This window comes from Mobula hypostoma, chromosome 20, assembly GCF_963921235.1.
Source record: "Mobula hypostoma chromosome 20, sMobHyp1.1, whole genome shotgun sequence".
Lineage (NCBI taxonomy): Eukaryota > Metazoa > Chordata > Chondrichthyes > Myliobatiformes > Myliobatidae > Mobula > Mobula hypostoma.
In genome coordinates this window covers 34,524,606-34,545,502 of record NC_086116.1, presented here as the reverse complement: position 1 = coordinate 34,545,502, position 20,897 = coordinate 34,524,606, and the positions used below count along the sequence as shown (strand labels likewise).

The window sequence follows — 20,897 nt, the reverse complement described above, 5'->3', positions numbered from 1 at the left end:
CAGATTTATTCATATCCTTACACCTGGAACATCTCCATCCCCCTTTCCTGAAGATTGTATAACTGAGAATATCAACTCCCAAACATGGTTTCTGCACCACGAACTCATTAAACAGATTAACTCCAAGTCAAATTGGAAACATTTCTTAAACACTCTGCACCACTTAAACACTTTTCATATTTATTCACAAAACACATCTTTCTCCCTGTCAATAGATGAATTATTTCAATAATCAATACATGATAAAAGGTATGTACAGCTGTGATTGTTAGATCATGGGTTACGATTGAAGAAAAACATGGCTGGAGTCACTTCACACATTCGAGCAAGGGTGTGTCAAACATCAAACTTACAACAGTTAGGGGAAATAGTGAAAACTGCCAATATTTACAAAAGGCATCTACCAGAAAACACCATTATAGCTACTTACTATGTCCAGTGTGAACTTATTGGCAGCTCTAACTCTCTCACAGTCGTAGAGAAGTACAGCACAGAAACAGACCCTTCAGCCCATCTAGTCCCTGCAGAAACTACTTACGCCACCTACTGCCACCGACCTGTACCAGGTCCATAGCCCTCCATACCCCTACCATCCATGCACCCATCCAAACTTCTCTTAAATGTTGAAATCAAGCTCGCATGCACCACTTGTCTGGCAGCTCCCTTCCTCACCAAGAACGATCCACCCTGTATTTTTAGGCACCAGAACCTACCATCTTTAATTATCAACAAAGTTAACTTAAGACTACACGAGTTAGGATATGATGCACCCCACAATCATATTACAAAATAAACAATGATTTGACTTATATACACATTTACACACGTCCTTTACTGAAATGGAATACTCCCTGTTGTAAGATGACACTGAAGTACACACACGCAGCAGAATGACAAAGCAGAGTTTGTGCACGTGTTTACCAAGCGCTCTCCGCAGAATCCAGTTCAATATCACTGGATATCACTATCATTGTGAGACTAACCCTGATTCTGATGAATATTACACTTATAGATAACTTCATATATTAATTTTCAAAATAATTCCTCTGCGTAACGATTTCCACCACACGATGCAGTTACAAAAGATCAATACTTACGAGAACAGCAACTGAGACGCAACTCAGTATGATGCAGACAACAAAGAAAATATTCAGTGGCTTTGGAGGTAATTGAGGGAAAACAAAAGCACTGATAATCGTTACCTAAAGGATGAAATTGGAAAATCAGACAGTCAGATGGATAACAAGCAAGGGTTTATTGTGCAGACCATTACTTCCGAAACAAAGCAACTTCACACAAGGAAAACAGGCACTAAATGTCTCCTATATAATCCCCCTCCTTCCAAGCTCAAAGTTCAAAGTAAATTTATTATCAAAGTACACACATGTAACCATATACTACCTTGAGATTCATTTTCTTGCAGGCATTGACAGTAGAACTAAGAAATGCAAAGAAAGCTTGGTCCTGATGCCAAGTCTTGACGAATAGTTGACTGTCCTCTACCTCCCACAGATGCTGCCTGACCCACTGAGTTCATACAACATAGTTTACTACAGCGTAGTACAGGCCTTTCAGCCCATGATGTTGTGCTGAATCTTTCACCTATTCTGAGATCAGTCTAATCCTCCTCTCCCACATAGTCCTCCATTTTTCTATCACCCATGTGCCTATCTAACAGTCTCTTAAGTGGCCCTAATGTATCTGCCTCTACCACCACTGGCAGGGTGTTCCACACACCCACCAATGAAAAATCTAAACTCTGGCATCCAGCAGTTACTCCAACAGAATGATATTGCTCCAGATTTCAACATCTGCAGTCTCTTCCATTTCCTTGCAATGGTATTTCAATAAAGATGTACAAGATGACAAGAGGCATAGATCAAGTAGGCAGCCAAAACCATTTCCATGGATAGAAATGGCTGATATGAGGGGGCATAATTTTAAGGTGTTTGGCAGAAAGTATGGCGGGGATGTCGGGCAAGTTTTTTTAAAAAAACAAAGGGTGGTGAGTGCATGGAATCCTCTTCCAAAAGGTAGTGGTAGAGGCAGATGCATTAGGGAGATTTAAGAGGCTGCTGAATATGTAACATGGATGAATTGTGTTCAGATCTGGTCACCTCATTATAGGAAAGATGTGGAAGCTTTAGAGGGGATGCAAAGGAGATTTATTACAATGCTACACAAACATAAAATGGTAGAGGAAACTCAGAAGGCCAGGCAGCATCTATGGAAAAGAGCAATCAGTCGACGTTTCAGGCCGAGACCCTTCATCAGGACTGGAAAAAAAGATAAGAAGTCAGAATCAGAAGGTGGGAGGAGGGGGAGGAAGTAATACAAAGCGGTAGGTGTTAGGTGAAACCGGGAGAGAGGGAGGGAGTGAGGTAAAGAGCTGGGAAGTTCATTGGTGAAAGAGGCTGGAGGAGGGAATCTGATAGGAGAGGATAGAAGACCATGGAATAAAGGGAAGGGAGAGGAGCACCAGAAGGAGGTGATGGGCTGGTAAAGAGATGAGGTGAGAGGAGGAAACAGGGTCTCGGCCTGAAACATTAACAGTTTACTCACTTCCATGGATGCTGCCTGACCTGCTGAGTTCCTCCAGCACTTTGTGTATGTTGCTTTGGATTTCCTCAGGTTCATCATGATGCTGCCTGGATTAGAGAGAAGGTCTTATGAGGAAAGGTTTGGCGAGCTCAGGCTTTTCTCTTTGGAACAAAGGAGGGTGAGAGGGGACTTTAAAGAGGTGTACAAGATTATGAGGGGCATCTTCAATGTGACAATGCCAAATCTAAAATACATCTTTTTAAGGTGATTGAAGGAAAGTATAGGGAGGATGTCAGAGGTACAGTGATGCTAGAAAGTTCGTGAATCCTGTAGAATTTTCTGTTTCTGCATATGACCTAAAATGTGATCAGATCTTCATGTACTAAAACTAGATAAAGAAAATTCAAATAAATAATTTACCCAAAAAAATTATGCTTGTTAATTTATTTATTGAGAAAAAGGATCCAGTATTACATGCATTTGTTGGGAAAAGTATGTGAACATTTGCTTTCAGTAACTAGTGTGCCCCGTGTACAGCAGTAACTTCAACCAAACATTTCCGGTAACTAAAACAACAGGAATTCTGCAGATGCTGGAAATTCAAGCAACACACATCAAAGTTGCTGGTGAACGCAGCAGGCCAGGCAGCATCTGTAGGAAGAGGTACAGTCGACGTTTCAGGCCGAGACCCTTCATCAGGACTAACTGAAGGAAGAGTTAGTAAGAGATTTGAAAGTGGGAGGGGGAGATCCAAAATGATAGGAGGAGGCGGAGGGATGGAGGGAGGGGAGGGAGGGATTTCTGGTAACTGTTGACCAGTCATGCACAATGGCTTGGGGGGATTTTAGGCCATTCCTTCTTACAAAACTGCTTCAACTCTGAAATGTTGGTGGCTTCCTTGCATGAACTGCTTGCTTCAGGTTCTTCCACAACACTTCTATTGGATTAAGGTCAGGACTTTGACTTCCAAAACACAAATTTTCTTCTTTTTAAACCAATCTGTTGTTGATTTACTCTTGTCTTTTGGATCATTGTCTTATTGCATTATCCAACTTCTATTACGCTTCAGGTGAAAGAAGGCTACCCCGACATTCTCCTGTAAAATGTCTTGATAAAATTTTGAATTCATTGTTCCCTCAACGATGCAAGCTGTCCAGGCCCTGAGACAGCAAAGCAGCCCCAAACCATGATGCTCCTACACCATGCTTCACAGGTGGGATGAGGTTTTGGTTTTGGTGTTAGTGTGCAGTGCTCTTTTCCCTCCATAGCAATGTGCATTTCTGCCAAAAGTTCAACTTTTGTCTCATCTGTCCACAGGACACTGTCTCAGAAGCACTGCAGAACATCCAGGTGGTCTTTTGCAAATTGAGGTGTGCAGCAATGTTTTTTTTTTGGAGAGCAGTGATTTCCTCCATGGTGTCCTTCCATGAGCACCATTCTTGTTCAGCGTTTTTCTTATAATGGACACATGAACAGAGACTTTACCAAGTTCTAGAGATTTTTGCAGGTCTTTTGCTGTTATCCTTGGGTTCTTTTTCATCTTCTTATTGTGATCTTTGCAGGACACCCACTCCTAGGGAGAGTAGCAACTGTACTGAGTTTTTTCCACTTCTAACAATTTTTCTTACTGTGGACTGATGAACACTAAGGTCTTTAGAAATGTTTTTGTATCCTTTTCTAGCTTCATGCATCTCTACAATTCCTCTTCTAAGGTCTTCTGAAAGTTGTTTTGATCGAGGTATGGCAGACATAAGCAGATCCTTCTTGAGAACAGCAGAATCTTCAGTAACCTGACTTTGTGTGTCTTCTTTATGGGGCAGGGCACCTCCCCAAACCACACCTACAATCCATCTCATTGATTGGAACATCTGATTCCAAACAGCTTTTGTAGAAGGCGTTACCCCTGAGATTCACATACTTTTCCTAACAAATTCATGTAATATTGGATCATTTTTCTCAATAAATAAATGAACAAGAATGACACACAAAGCGCTGGAGGAACTCAGCAGGCTAGGCAGCATCTATGGAAGAGCGTAGTCGATGTTTCAGGCCGAGACCCTTCATCAGGACGGGTCACTGTAGTCTTTTTTTAATACACAGAGTGGTAGGTATGTGGAACATGGTGCCATGGTTGGTGGTAGAGGCAGATAAATTAGGCACATTTAACAGACTCTTAGCTAGACACATGAAAAGCTATGCAGTAGGTTAAAAGGTGGGCACAACATCATGGGTTGAGCGGACTAATATTTAAAGTCACCTCGAATTCTGCACTCTGACTATTGATCCTTTCTGGAAAGGCAAGGCCTTAATCTTCCAGAAACCAATGTCAGGAACCTTCTAACGATCTCCAAGTGCAAAATATCTCTCCTTTGTTAAGTATAAAGAAGAAGAGGTATACAATGCTGTATATAGAACAGAGGTATCAATGGCACTTGAATAGAAAGGTTACACAAGTAACCCAGGTAAAATGAATGGAATTGGCAGCTAAAGCAATGGCATTTTCCCACCATTGAGAACATCTTCAAAAGGTGTTGCCTCCTGGGAACGAAAGGGTTAAAGTATGAGACGTGTTTGATAGTTCTGGGTCTGTACTCACTGGAGATTACAAGGATGAAGAAGGAATATCATTGAAACCTGTCAAATATTGAAAAGCCTAGACAGAGTGGATGTCGAGAGCACATTTCCTACAGTGGGGAGGAGTCTAGGACCAGAGGGAACAGCCTCAAAATACAAAGACATCCCTTTAGAACAGAGATGAGGAGGAATTTCTTTCGCCAGAGGGTGATGAATCTGCCACAGACAGCTGTGGCGGCCATGCCACTGAGTATAGTTAAATATAGGTTGATAGGTTCTTGATTAGTAAGGGCGTAAGGGTTACGGGGGTGAAGGCAGGAGAATGGGGTTGAGCAGGATATTAAATTACCCAAGTGCACTAATTTTGCTCCCATGTCTTATGGCCTTTACCATCCAGGACATGCCTTCTTCTCATTGCTACCATCAATGGTCTGGTACAGGAGCCTGATGACACACACTCAACGATTTAAGAACAGCTTCTTACCCTCTGCTATCAGACTTCTGAACGGTCCATCAACCCATGAATACTACCTCACTATTTTAATCTCATTTTGCACTATTATTTTAAAATATTATTGTAGTTTATAGCCATTTGGTGCTGGAATGTGTGGCTACACTTGCTGGCTGCCTACGGCACATTGTTAGGTTGTCAGTGCTGTGCAATACTGCTCAATGCTCTAACCATTCCCTGTATGCGTCCTTTCACATCCCATCAAATAGTCTACATGGGTTCTTTAAGCACATTCAGTGCCATGTCTGAGGTGCTTTAGTCTCTAAGCAGTACAATGACTTTGGCCAGATGCAATTATAACAGGGACAAGTTTGGGCCAGACTGCTTGGGAGTATAGCCAGGTCAGACAGAACTGTACACCTTGGCCCATTAACACGTTGTTTGTTCCAGACCGAATCAAAGTCAAAACCTTGTCCAAAGAGTACATGTCCATCTGTAGTGTAGATTGGGTAGTGGGAATTGCATTTCCTGCTCTTGTATGACACCCTTAACATTTACAGCTTCCAACTTGTTCAGAGGGGACAATTCAAGCTGATTTAATTCATTATCTGCCCTCACCTCAGTTCATTCAGTATCCTGTGATCTGTAAGTTATACTACAACTACACCCCCCCTCAGTCTCTATCTTCATCTGCTCCACTCACTCAACATTAAACTGATCTTTGTATTGACAGCCATGCATTCTCTTCACCCCCAACAACCCCCCCCCCCATTGCTCTACTCCACCTTGATGAACAGGAGTTGCCCATTTGGCCTCTGGGTACCAGTAAGATCCTCACTGTAAACCTCAGCACCACTTTCCTTTCCTTTATTCTCAGATGCTGAAGCAATCGAAGAACCTCTGTTGCAGAAGGGTCTTGGCCTGAAACTTCAACTGTTTATTCCCCTCCACAGATGTTCCCTGACCTCCTGAGTTCATCCAGTATTTTGTGTGCGGCCCAACAGCCTCTGAGATCTAATGACCCACCTCTCTGGGATAAAGCGTTCCAAAGATCTGCAGATCTTTGTCCTTAGACGAGAAAATCTTCATCCCATTTTTAAGTGATCAACTACTTACCCTGCACCCTTCCCCCTTGTCTTGGAACTCCCTCATGAGAGGAAGCTCCTCTTAACACCCCCTCTGTTTTAAGTTCTTCCAGTCTTTTGTTTTAATGATTTCATGCTAATCTGCAGATAATACTGGCAATCTAGTGAATGTTTCCTGTACTACAACAGACATGCACGTCCTTCGTTTTTTAAAAAAAACAAGAACTGAAACTACCTCAGTGCAGTAGTAAGGAAGGCAAATGCAATGTTAACATTCTTTCGAGAGGACTACAATAAAAAACCAAAGATATAACGCTGAGGCTTTATAAGGACTGCACCTGGAATATAGTCACACACACACACACACAAAATGCTGGAGGAACTCAGCAGGCCAGGCAGCATCTATGGAAAAAAGAACAGTTGATGTTTTGGGCTGAAACCTTTTGGCAGGAATATAGTGAGCAGATTTATCAATGAAAGGATGTGCTGGCATTGGAGAGGGTTTTTACGAGAAGGTGCCTGGGAATGAAAGAGTTAATGCATGAGCTGCACTTGAAGGTTTTGGGCCTGTACTTTCTGGAGTTTAGAAGACTAAGGGGAGGTCTTACTGAAAGGCCGAGATAGAATGGATGTGGAGAGGAGTGGGGGAGTACAGGACCAACAGACACAGCTTCAGAGAAGATGGATAACAATTTACAACAGAAATGAGGAATTTCTTTAGTCAGAGGGTGGTGCATCTGTGGAATTCAGTGCTACAGACAGCTGTGGAAGCCAAGTCATTGGGTATATTTAAAGCGGAGATTGATAGGTTCTTGATTAGTACGGGGAGAAGGCAGGTGAATCAGCCATGGTGTAATGTAGCAGGCTTGATAAGCCAAATGTCCAACACCGCAGCTGCGTTTTGTGGTCTCACTGAAGTCCTGCACCTACCCACGTTCAGTCTCTTCATCACTCTCCCGTCTCCAGAAACTGCAGAATACATCAGCAGAAAGCAGGCAGCACAGTGATATAGCGGTTAGTGCAATGCTTTATAGCGACCACAGTAACATCAGGGTTTAGTTCCTGCTCCAACTGTAAGGAGTTTGTACGTTCTCCCCGTGACCACGTGGGCTCCCATCACGTACTTCAGTTTCCTCCCACATTCCAGAGATGCACAGGTTAGGTTCAGTAAGTTGTACAAATGCTATGTTGGCACCGGAAGCATGGCAACACTTGTGGGCTGCCCCCAGCATATCCTCACTGATTTGATTTGATGTAAATGATACATTTCACTGTATGCTTTGACATACATGTGACAAATAAAGCTAATCACTTTCTTTCTTCTCAGAACTAATGGTATGTTTGACATCTATAATAAATTCTGCCAGATTTATTTTTGTCATTTGATAAAGCCAATTCCATCATTGATAAAGGGTGATTGAGTCAGATCAGGTAATGATGCACCAATCTATTTGACTGAAGTACTCCTTCTAGAATAACAACATTATTCCCACCCACCGATAAGTCACCTATTTGTTTCAGAAGAATAAGGGCATAAAGAAAGCTTTTGGCACATTAGCCTTCATAAAACAATGTACTGAGTACAGAAGTTGGGATGTTATGTCAAAATTGTATAAGATGTTGGTCAGGCTTAATTTGGAGTATTATGTGGAGTTTTACTCACAAAAAGATGTAAATTAAATTGAAAGAGTGCAGAGAAAATTTAAAAGGATGTTGCCAGGACTTGAAGACCTGAGTTACAGTGAAAGGCTGAATAGGTTAGGACTTTATTTCCTGGAACGCAAGAGAATGAGGGAAGATTTGATAGAGATATATAAAATTCTGATGGCTATAGATAGGGTAAGTGCAACCAGGCTTTTTTTCCACTGAGGTTGGGTGAGACTACAACTAGAAGTCATGGGTTGAGGGTGAAAGATGAAGTGTTAGCGTGAACATGAGTGGAAACCTCTTCACTCAGAGGTGAGTGCGTGAAATGAGCTTCCAGCGCAAGTGGTGGATACGGGGTCGATTTCAACACTTATTACGGTAAATTTGGATAGGTACATGGATGGGAGGGGTATGGTCCAGGTGCAGGTTGCTGGGATGAGGCAGATTAATAGTTCAGCACAGACTAGATGGGCCAAAGGACCTGTTTCTATGACTCTAATCCACATTCCTCCTCACAACCAATCGATTTTACCTGCTGAAAGTGTATTAACACTTGCCCCAACTTTACCTATTATGTAATTAAATGCAAACATAATACTTATCTACAGATAAAAGAACCACTGCTAAGTATGTTTGCTCTTAAGATTTGAACCTCTGGTACTTACTATTAGCAACAGTGCAGTGGGGACACCTACAGCAATGTTGATAATCCGATCCTGAAAGAAAGAAAGCGAGAGAAATTAAAATCTCAAGCTATGTTCAATGCAATAAATCTGCACAGTGTAAATATTATTTCAAACTATGAGAAACATCCAAGGATTTTTTTAAATAATTAAAAACATCTTTTTCTTAATTATTTAAAAACACTCAATAACATAGCATCAGTCGATAAACATAGGGCCCATAAGATATAGGAGCAGAATTAGGCCATTTAGCCCATCGAGTCTGCTCCACCATTTCATCATGGCTGACACATTTCCCCTCTCAGTCCCAAACTCCTGGCCTTCTCCCCATATCCCTTCATGTTCTGACTAACCAAGAATCTATCAACCTTTGCTTTAATTATACTCAATGACTTGGCTTCCACAGCCACCTGTGACAATGAATTCCACACACATTCATCACTCTCTGGTGAAAGAAATTCCTCCTCATCTCCATTCTAAATGGACATCCTTCTATTCTGAGGCTGCATCCTCTGATCTTAGATTCCTCACCACAGGAGGCATCCTCTCCACATTCACTCTATCAAAGCCTTTCACCATTCGAGGGGTTTCAATTAGGTCATCCTTCATTCTTCTGAATTCCAGTGAATACAGGCCCAGAGCCATGAAACACTCCTCATATGATAAACCTTTCAATCTCAGAATCATTCTCATGAACCTCCTTTGAACCCTCTCCAATATCAGCACATCATTTCTTAGATAAGGTGCCTAAAACTACTCTCAATACTTAAATGTGGCCTCACCAGTGCTTTAACATTAGATCCTTGCTTTTATATTATATTCCAGTCCTCTCAAAATGAATGCTAACATATTTGCCTCCCTCACCTCCAACTCAACCTGCAAATTAAGCTTTGGGGAATCCTGCATAAGGACTCTGCGGATGCTAGAAATCCAGAGCAACACACACAAAATGCTGGCAGAAGTCAGCAGTCAGGCAACATCTATGGAGAGGAATAAACAGTTGGGCCGAGACTGTTCATCTGTCCTGCTGAAGAATCAGTCGACAGTTTTTCAAATGCTACTGTAGAAGCAAGTCACTGATCAAGATCAACCTCAGCATCAAAGGACAAGAGCTGGAATCCTCACCCCTCCCTATCTGGTTCCACTTATTACCCTTCCAGCTGCTCCTCCTCCTGCCCATCACAACTCCTACTCACCTGTTCTACCCATCACCTGTCAGCCCCTGCCTCACCCCTCCCAGTTAACACTGGCCATCTCCCCTCTACATTCAGTAGCATAGCGGTTAGCATGATGGGCACCGGAGTTAAGACTTCAATTCCAGTGCACTCTGCAAGAAGGATTGTGTATTCTTCCTGTGAAATGTGCGTGTTTTCCCCAGGTCCAGTGACATTTAGGATTGAGACCCTGACCCAGTTCAGTTGTCTTTATAATTGTGCTTGCTCCCCTCAATACCATTCTGGAAACCCAGGGTGTACTTATAGAACATAGGACATAGAATAGTACAGAACAGTACAGGCCCTTCGGCCCACATTGTTGTGCCGACCCTCAAACCCTACCTCCCATATAACCCCCCACCTTAAATTCCTCCATATACCTGTCTAGTAGTCTCTTAAACTTCACTAGTGTATCTGCCTCCACCACTGACACAGGCAGTGCATTCCACGCACCAACCACTGAGTTAAAAACCTTCCTCTAATATCCCCCTTGAACTTCCCACCCCTTACCTTAAAGCCATGTCCCCTTGTGTTGAGCAGTGGTGCCCTGGGGAAGAGGCGCTGACTATTCACTCTATCTATTCCTCTTAATATCTTGTATACCTCTATCCTGGCTCATCTCATCCTCCTTCTCTCCAAAGAGCAAAGCCCTAGCTCTGTTAATCTCTGATCATAATCCCTTCTCTCTGAACCAGGCTACATCCTGGTAAATCTCCTCTGTACCCTTTCCAATCCTTCCACATCCTTCCTATAGTGAGGTGACCAGAACTGGACACAGTACTCCAAGTGTGGCCTAACCAGAGTTTTATAGAGCTGCATCATTACCTCACGACTCTTAAACTCTATCCCTCGACTTATGAAAGCTAACACCCCATAAGCTTTCTTAACTACCCTATCCACCTGTGAGGCAACTTTCAGGGATCTGTGGACATGTACCCCCAGATCCCTCTGTTCCTCCACACTACCAAGTATCCTGCCACTTACTTTGTACTCTGCCTTGGAGTTTGTCCTTCCAAAGTGTACCACCTCACACTTCTCTGGGTTGAACTCCATCTGCCACTTCTCAGCCCACTTCTGCATCCTATCAATGTCTCTCTGCAATCTTCGACAATCCTCTATACTATCTACAACACCACCAACCTTTGTGTTGTCTGCAAACTTGCCAACCCACCCTTCTACCCCCACATCCAGGTCCTTAATAAAATTCACGAAAAGTAGAGGTCCCAGAACCGATCCTTATGGGACACCACTAGTCACAACCCTCCAATCTGAATGTACTCCCTCCACCACGACCCTCTGCCTTCTTCAGGCAAGCCAATTCTGAATCCATCCTCATGTACGAGGAGCCATGGTAGCCTAGCGGTAGCGTGATGATATTACAGATTGGACCATTGAAATTCAATACATTCTTCTCATGTGCATGTGGGCTTCCTCCTGGTGCTCCAGTTTCCTCCCACAGTCAAAAGACAGAAGTCTTCACTGTAAATTGTCCTGTGATTAAACTAGGATTAAATTGGTGGGCTGGAAGGGCCTGTTCCACGCCACATTTCTAAAATAAAACAAAATTTAAAAGCACTCCGAGGCAAGGTCTAAACTTGAAACGTCTCTGCCTCCACAGATGCTTCTTGGCCTGCTGAGTAGTTTGTATATATGCTCCAGATTACAGCATCTGGAGTCTCTTTTCGCCACAGATAGGATCTTGCTCAGATGTATAGCTGGCTATCAAACCTCAATCATCTGTTCACTGTCCGCTACCAGTGAATCCCCAGCCATTATGCAATTCAACACTTCTGCACAGCTGTCATTTAGATGTGATGCCTCAACCTTACAAGACTGGACAAATCAGTAAGTAACTTCAGCTGGGGAAAAACGTTTGTTGACAGTCACAAGTCCATCAAAATGCATCCTGGATTAGAGAGCATGTCTTATGAGGAAAGGTTGAGCAAGCCAAGGTAGTGAAGGAGAGGTAACTTGATAGAGGTGTACAACATGATAAGTGGCATACATAGTGGTCAGCCAGAGATGCTTTCACAGGGTGCAAATGGCTAATACGAGGGGGGATGATTTTAAGGAGATTGGAGGAAACTATGGGGAGGGGGATGTCACAGGCAAGGATTTTTTTTTTTATTACACAGAGAATGGTGGGTGCATGAAGTGCACTGCCAGGGGTGTTGGTAGGAGCTGATACATTTGGGACTTTTAAGACTCAGATTGCCAGATAGATGATAGAAAAATGGAGGGATATGTAGGAGGGTACAGCTTGACTGATCCTACAGCGGGTTATAAGGTCGACAAAACAATGTGAGCCAAAGGACCTGTATTTTATTTACTTAGAGATACGGCGTTTAACAGGACTTTCCAGCCCTAATGATCAGTGTCACCTAGCAACACACCAATATAACCTTAGCTTAGTCCCGGAACAATTTACAATAACCAATTAACCTACTAATCGGTACATCTTTGGAATGTGAGAGGAAACTGGAGCACCTGGAGAAAACCTATGAGGTCACACGAAGAAGCTACAAACTCCTTACAGACGCTGGAAATGAACTGACACCCCAAGCTACCGTGGCGTCCTATACTACTCTATGTTCTAAAATCACAGTGTGCATGTTAAACCAACTTTGGAACATTCCATGCTAGAATCATTGTTTAAAACAGATAGGGTGCTCATTTAAGTCAAGAAACAGTGTTATTGTTCTCCCAGGGTCATGGTGACTGGTTGCACAGTATACATAGAGCCTTTGACTATCTACAGCAGAAGATGGATTCTTGCTAAGCAAGAGGATGAAAGGGGGCTGAGAGTGACTGGCAGAGTCACAATCAAATCAGCCAACACTGAATGGCAGTGCAGACTCAAGATTCCAACTGACTGCCTCACACTAATTCAGGTTTCAATTCTGGGTTTAGATTTCTAACAACATCTGCCATTTTAAGAATTTGCTCACCACCTCGAAACTCAAATTCTTTCAATAAATAAGCCTTTGCTGCTCATCACACAACCAAAACCCCTGATCACCTGCCTTAACGTCACCTTACACCATGCAATGTCATGATTTGTTTGACAATATTCATTTGAATCCACTCCGTACGTTTACTTTGCTGAAGGTGCCATCTAAACAGATGCTGCAGCTATCTGTTTCCATCCAGTGTTCTGTATGGCTGGAATACCTGCGTCATAACAGATAATTCAAAGTGTACTGGTTTCAGAAAACCATTCTGAAATATCAAGAATTAGAAAATCACAATGAAGGTGCAGTTGATATTTTTAAGATAAATATCAGAAACAGCTTTCAACATTTTAGCTGTGAGGACAGATTATTCAGAGGTTGTGTTAGATTGCATCTTATCACTTTGCATTTTAATATCATTTTACTTGCGTAGAACATGCTGACGTAGATTGGTTTATTATTGTCAGAATATACAGAGGTTGAACTTATATTGAGTGGAAAACCCTATAAAAAGTAATGGATACGGCCCAGCCCATCATGGCTAAAGCCCTCCTCACCATTGAGCACATCTACATAGAGCGTTGTCGCAGGAAAGCAGCATCCATCATCAGGGACCCCCACCACCCAGGCCATGCTCTCTTCTCACTGCTGAGATCAGGAAGTTGCTACAGGAGCCCCAGGCTCCAGGTTCAGGAACAGTTTACTGACTCCCATCAGGGTGAAGGCTAAGTAACATCCACGCCAGGACCACCAGGTTCAGGAACAGTTATTACCACTCTACCATCAGGGTGAAGGCTAAGTAACATCCACGCCAGGACCACCAGGTTCAGGAACAGTTATTACCGCTCTACCATCAGGCTCTTGAATCAAAGGGGATAACTTCACTTGCCTATCACTGAAATGCTCCCAAACTATCGGACTCTCACTCGAGGACTCTTCATCTTATGTTCTCCATATTTATTGCTTATTTATTACTTTTTCCTCCTTTTGTATTTGAATAATTTGTTGTCTTTTGCACACTTGTTGACCTGCCTAGTTGGGCGGTCTTTACATTGATTCTGATGTGGTTATTATTCTGTGGATTTATTGAGTATGTCCGCAAGGAAATGAATCTCAGGGTGGTATATAGTGACATGTGTACTATGATAATAAATTTACTTTGAACTTTGAGGTATAGTGAAAAACTGTTTGCACCCATGCATACAGATCAGCTCATTACAGTGTATTGAGATAGAACAAGGTAAAGCAATAACAGAATGCAGAATAAAGTGCAACAGTTACAGAGAAAGTGCAGTGCAGGTAGAAAAAGTGCAAGGGCCATGACAAGGTAGACTGCAAGATCAAGAGTCCATTGTCTCAAGTCTCATAACAGTGGGTTAGAAGGTGGTACAGTGTATGTGCTTTCAGGCTTTTGTATCGATGGGAGCAGGGAAGAGGAGATTCAAGATTGTACACAAGTGTAAAGGAGAACAAAATAATTGTTGCTCCAGATCTGATGCAGTACAAAAAAAACTGAAGAGATAAAGAACACAATAATAAAAACACAATACAATTACATAACATAGCTTATATAGATCTATTGATTGAATGTTCATAAAGTGACGCTAGCCACTGGAGTGTCTGTACATGAGGTGACTTCGACTGACAGGGAATGATAAAGAAGCAGTGATTGGGGGTGTGGAGGGTGGGTGAGTGAGTGGAGGTGTTGATCAGCCTTACTGCTTAGGGAAAGTAACTGTCTTTGAGCATGGTGGTCCAGGCATGGATGTTACACAGCCTCCCCCCTGACAGTGGGACAAACAGTCCATGAGCAGGGTGGATGGGGTCCTTCATAATGTTAGCAGCCCTTTTCCAGCACCTTTCTGTATGTATGAAAGAAAGTACCACAGGATTGTTAATGTGTTCTCCCAGTTAACATCCACGTTCAGAATTTGTAAATGGTAGGAAAGCAATGTTCCCCCACAACAGCAACATCTCCTCCATGATCTCCATTGGCACAGGTGCACCACAAGACTGTGTGCTTCGACCCCTGCCCTACTCGCTTTACAATTATTACTGTGAGGCGAATTCTAATGCTGTATTCAAATTTGCTGACAGGTCCAATCAAAGGTGGTGACAAATCAGCATATAGGAGGGAGATTGGAAATCTGGCTGAATGCTCCCACAACAACGACCTCTAACTCAACGTCAGCAAGACCAAAGAGCTCATTATTCAATACAGGAGGACGAAGTCCGCAGCCCATGAGCCTGTCCTCATCAGGGTATCAAAGATCGAGAGGGTCAGTAGCTTTAAGTTCCTGGGACCAGTACGTAAGTGCCATTTCAAAGAGCACAACAGCACCTCTACTTTCTTAGAAGTTTGCACAGATTCAGCATGCCATCTAAAATTATGACAGACTTCTATAGGTGTACAGTGGAGAGCTTGCATCATGGCCTGGTATGGAAACACCAGTACCCACAAACAGAAAAGTCTACAAAAGGTGGTGGACACAGCCAGTCCATCATAGGAAAAGCCCTCCCCACCATTCAGTACATTTAAAAAAAAGTGGTGACATAAGAAAACAGCATCCATCAAGTACACTTAACATCCAGGCCAGCTCTCTTTTCACTGCAAAGAAGCTGGTATAGGAGCCTTAAGCCCACACCACCAGGCTCTGGAACAGTTATTACCTTTCAACCATCAGACTCATGAATCAGTGTGGATAACTTCACTCACCTCAACACTGAAAATCTATGGACTCACTTTCAAGGACTCTACAATTCATGTTCTCAGTATTATTTGTTTATTATTTGTTTCTTTATTTTATTTGCAGTTTGTCTTTTGCACATTGGATGCTTGTCGGTCTTTGTGTTTTGCATTGACTCTATAGTACTTCCCTATTCTACAGTGAATGTCTGCAAGAAAATAACTCAGAGTAATATTTGATGACATATATGTACTTCGATAATTTTACTTTGAACTTTGAAACAGTGAGCAACCTCTGTACCTTGGATTACCCCTCTCCACGATGCACAAATTTCAGTACCAAGGGCTTCCTGACGCCCAGCATCTGTGATATTATCATGCTTTGAGCAGCCAGACACATTATGATCATCAACAATAGTATAACAGAATTATTACTATTTGCATAATGTTTTATAGCATCAATGATCACCGATTGGGGTTCAATTTCCACCTGTCTGTTAGGAGTTTGTACGTTTTCCAAGGGACCACATGCATCTCCCATGGCTTCACGTGACCCTGATCAGGGGGCTAAGTAGGTGCTACACCTTGCCCAAGGGTGGCCTGCAGGCTAGCAGAGGGAAGATGCGCCTTACATCTCCTTTGGTAGAGACTTATCTCCAGCCCGCCATCCATTAAAATTCACACCAATGCAAGCGATGCATGTGGCTCTCTGTGGAACATGCTACAAACAGTGCAGCGTGAAGTAGCGCTGGTCCGTTTCGATTTTCAGGATACAATGCAACATACAACATTGGACAGAACTGTTCAGTTCCTTTGGTCCACGATGTTCTGCCAACCTTTATTCTACTTCAAGATCAATCTAAGATAGCCGACATAGCTCTCCATTTTTCTATCATCCATGTGCCTATCTAATTCCCCTCCAACATCCTATTTCTGACAGCCATCTCATGAACACCATTTTGCACTATCTATTTTTATTGCAATTTAGAGGATTTTTACGATTGTACTATACTGCTGACATGAAACAGTGATGGCAAACCTGATGCTAATATCTGCCTGGCAAAGTGGAGATACGTCTCTAACAAAGGAGGTGTAAGGCGCTCCTTCTCTCCACTAGCCTGTAGGACACCCTTGGGAAAGGTGCAGCACCTGCTTAGCCTCCTGATCAGGGTCACGTGATTTGCACTGGCTGAACACCCTAGTGTGGTCTTTCATTGATTCTATAATGGTTATTCTACAGATTTATTGAGTATGTCCACAAGAAAATCAATCTCAGGCTTGCATATGGTGACATAGACGTACCTTGATAATAAATTTACTTTGAACTTTGAAATACAATAGAATCAATGAAAAACTACAAAGAACTGACAAATAACTAAGCAACACACACAAAATGCTGGAGGAACTCAGCAAGCCAGACAGCATCTATGTAAAATACTATAGTTGATACTTTGGGCCGAGACCTTTCATCAGGACTTGCCGATGAAGGGTCTCAGCCCAAAACATCAACTATATTCTTTTCCACAGATGCTGCCTGGCCTGCTGAATTCCTCCAGCATCTTTTGTGTTGCTTGGATTTCCAGCATCAGGAGATTTTCTCTTGTTTGTGATTTGACAAATAACCAATGTGCAAAAGACAAACTCTGCAAATAAATAAGTAACACTGAGAACATGAGTTGGATATTCCTTGAAAGTTCTTGGTATACAACTACGCCAAGGTCACTTCCAGCACTCCAACACAGACAGGTCCGTCCTCTCCAGCTTACAAGTACTTGACTAATACACAGCCCATACAGACAGTGACAGTCTAGGGGATGGGTAAAATGGATTTGCGGGCTCCGGCATTGCTAGAGGCATCTCCTGCCACGTAGTAACTCAGTTTGTGACCACTTTCCAATCACGAACACTGGGGTTATGAAAAGTTCCCAAAAACAGAACCCTGCTGTAACCGGATGAGGAACCAAAATCCACTTCTGTTTTGTGTACTACATATTTCATCTGTCAGTTCTCTCCCTCACCACCACAACTCCACCCCCAGCATTCCCTCCAAAATCCCTCTGCAGACTTTCAAACCCTCTGCATTAATGTCAGCAGCAAACCGTTCCCTCACCCAAATCATCGGAAGACTGTGAAATGTAGTAGGTGAAGCACAAACCCTGCCAGTCTCCCACCCCACCAATCTGAGAATGAAGCATTTACTCAATTCACTGCTTTGTCCAAAAATCAATACTCAATGCACCTTAGCTATTGTCCTGGTCCAACCACACAAATAATGCATTTCAATGTACGAGTGATAAATAAATCCAAATCTGAATATGTTTTTGTCCTTAAAGCAATTCCCAATATACATTAGCATATTGTCCACATCAATGCTACAGCCAACAAGGACCCAGAGTCTGCTCTGCCATTCTATCATGGCTGATTTATTACCCCATTCTCCTGCCTTCTCCCCATAGTCTTTGATGCCTTACTAATCAAGAACCTATCAACCTCCGCTTTGAATATGCCCAATGACTTGGCCTCCACAGCAGTCCGCGCCAATCAATTCAACAGATTCACCACCCTCTGGTCCTAGATTCCCCCACTAATGGAAATATCCTCTCCATGTCTACGCTATGCAGGCCTTTCAATATTCGGCAGGTTTCAATGAGATCCCCAATTCTTCTAAAATCCAATGAGTGCAGGCCCAGAGCCATCAAATACTCCTGATACGCTAACCCCGTCATTTCCAGGATCACTCTTGTGAACCTCCTTTGGAGCCTCTCCAATCAGCACATCCTTTCTTAGATCAGAGAGCATGCAATAAGAGATAGTTTCAGCTTGGAAAAGACATTATAATTGATATGAAAACTGATGAATAAGAAAATATATTAAATAGGATTGTGAAATCAAACATTTTAGCACAGGAAATGACTCACTAATTTACCACAACTCAATATCAGTGCAACCTAATGCAGTTCCTTCCCTCCTCGTTTTCTTTTCGATGCTGAATCTTCAAGTCATAATCAAGGGAATTGGAAGCACCATTACAGCCAAATTTCATGAATTTTTGAACATGCTCATTTACTTCCCCCCCCCCCAGGTGTTTTACTTTACTGACGATCTCTCTCCTTCCCATCCCTTGATACATTAATAGCATTTGTGTTTTTAAGATCAAAGTGAACTACGAATTCAAAGTACTTTTTCTCACAATTTATAATTGTTCTATGATACTTGACAAAGTCTCAAATAAAAGATTCCTTTCAATGAGAAAGATTACAATAATGCATTTTTCTTTCATTATACAATTCCCTGTTAAATATAACTGTAAATTTTAGGTCTTTGCAATTAGTTTCACAATCTAAAAATAAATAAACAAATTCAGCTCCCTTAAAATGGCTGTTTCTATTCAGTAGAGCTACTAGGACTTGATGTTTCAGTAAATCAGTGGTATATAACAAGGTTAAAAACCAGTCAAATCGAGAATCAACACGGCTGTGAGCCTGGTTCTGAAAAAAAAAGTACAAATAAAAGATAACAAGTTATTGCACCACACTGCAGGGACTGCAAACAAAGTGAAATATAAATTAATTACACATTATATGCAAAGGGATACTCCAGTCATTTGTCAAATTTCACCTTCATTAACCCACTTTTCACTTACGACAATTCAATTATTTCAATCCAGACTTAAAGACACGCACTTAAACACAAGGTAGAAATAAATAATTTCCTCTGAGCTTCAGTGACTCAGCTGAAACTAAATTAAAATTGGCCTATGTTCAAATTGAGCTCTGGAGTTAAGAGATCAGAACTCTCAATTAATTAGTGCCTTTTATAAGCCCTTACCCTTGCCGACGTCTCCCCAAATAAGGGCCTGTTGTCTTGTGCATTTGTGCCATATGTCCGTGTGGCATATTCATCCATTGCAACTTTACACAATACACTTTCATGCAGAGCAAAATCTTGCAAGCTCTCTGTAAGTTATTCCAACCACATTGTGGTAAATCTATTCACTTCTGATGAAAAGCACTTCAGTGGAGATATTTCCTCTTCGCTTTCATGGTGAACGACTCTGAAATGCAAACAAGACAGTTAGAATGAATCCACCTTAATGCTACCAATTTGCTTCACTTGTCCCAAGAAATAGTTCCCACTGATGAATGGACTGGCTCCCAAGAGTATACACCACTACAGCAAGAAAAATAAATATTATCTAATAAACCATCAAGCTCATAAATAACCATATAACAATTACAGCACGGAAACAGGCCACCTTGGCCCTTCTAGTCCATGCCGAACGCTTAACTCTCACCTAGTCCCACCCACCTGCACTCAGCCTATAAATTCCTTTCCTGTCCATACACCTATCCAATTTTTCTTCAAATGACAATATCTCTACCTCTTCTACTGGAAGCTCATTCCACACAGCCACCACTCTCTGAGTAAAGAAGTTCCCCCTCGTGTTACCCCTAAACTTTTGCCCTTTAACTCTCAACTCAAGTCCTCTTGTTTAAATCTCCCCTACTCTCAATGGAAAAAGCCTATCCATGTCAACTCTATCTATCCCCCTCATAATTTTAAATACCTCTATCAAGTCCCCCCTCAACCTTCTACGCTCCAAAGAATAAAGACCCAACTGTTCAACCTTTCTCTGTAACTTAGGTGATGAAACCCAGGCAACATTCTAGTAAATCTTCTTTGTACTCTATTTTGTTGACATCTTTCCCATAATTTAGTGACCAGAACTGTACACAATACTCCAAATTTGGCCTTACCAATGCCTTGTACAATTTTAACATTACATCCTAACTCCTATACTCAATGCTCTGATTTATAAAGGCCAGCATACCAAAAGCTTTCTTCACCACCTTACCCACATGAGATTCTACCCTCAGGGAACCATGCACCATTATTTCTAGATTCCTCTGTTCTACTGCATTCTTCAATGCCCTACCATTTACCATGTATGTCCTATTTTGATTAGTCCTACCAAAATGTAGCACCTCACATTTTTCAGCATTAAACTCCATCTGCCATCTTTCAGCCCACTCTTCTAACTGGCCTAATCTCTCTGCAAGCTTTG

The 20,897-nt window shown here is 42.1% G+C and overlaps 1 protein-coding gene across 1 annotated transcript in view; it reads right to left on the bottom strand.

Moving 5' to 3' along the window:
- Positions 1 to 20,897, bottom strand: part of tmem243b (transmembrane protein 243, mitochondrial b) — a 41,971-nt gene that overhangs the window by 1,224 nt on the left and 19,850 nt on the right. The window contains exons 2-4 of the mRNA XM_063072656.1: positions 19,661 to 19,886; positions 8,964 to 9,014; positions 1,098 to 1,202 (exon numbers count right to left, since the gene is read on the bottom strand). Of these exons, the coding sequence (XP_062928726.1) occupies positions 1,098 to 1,202; positions 8,964 to 9,014; positions 19,661 to 19,738 (234 nt within the window). The 5' untranslated portion in view covers positions 19,739 to 19,886. The remainder of the gene's footprint in view (positions 1 to 1,097; positions 1,203 to 8,963; positions 9,015 to 19,660; positions 19,887 to 20,897) is intronic.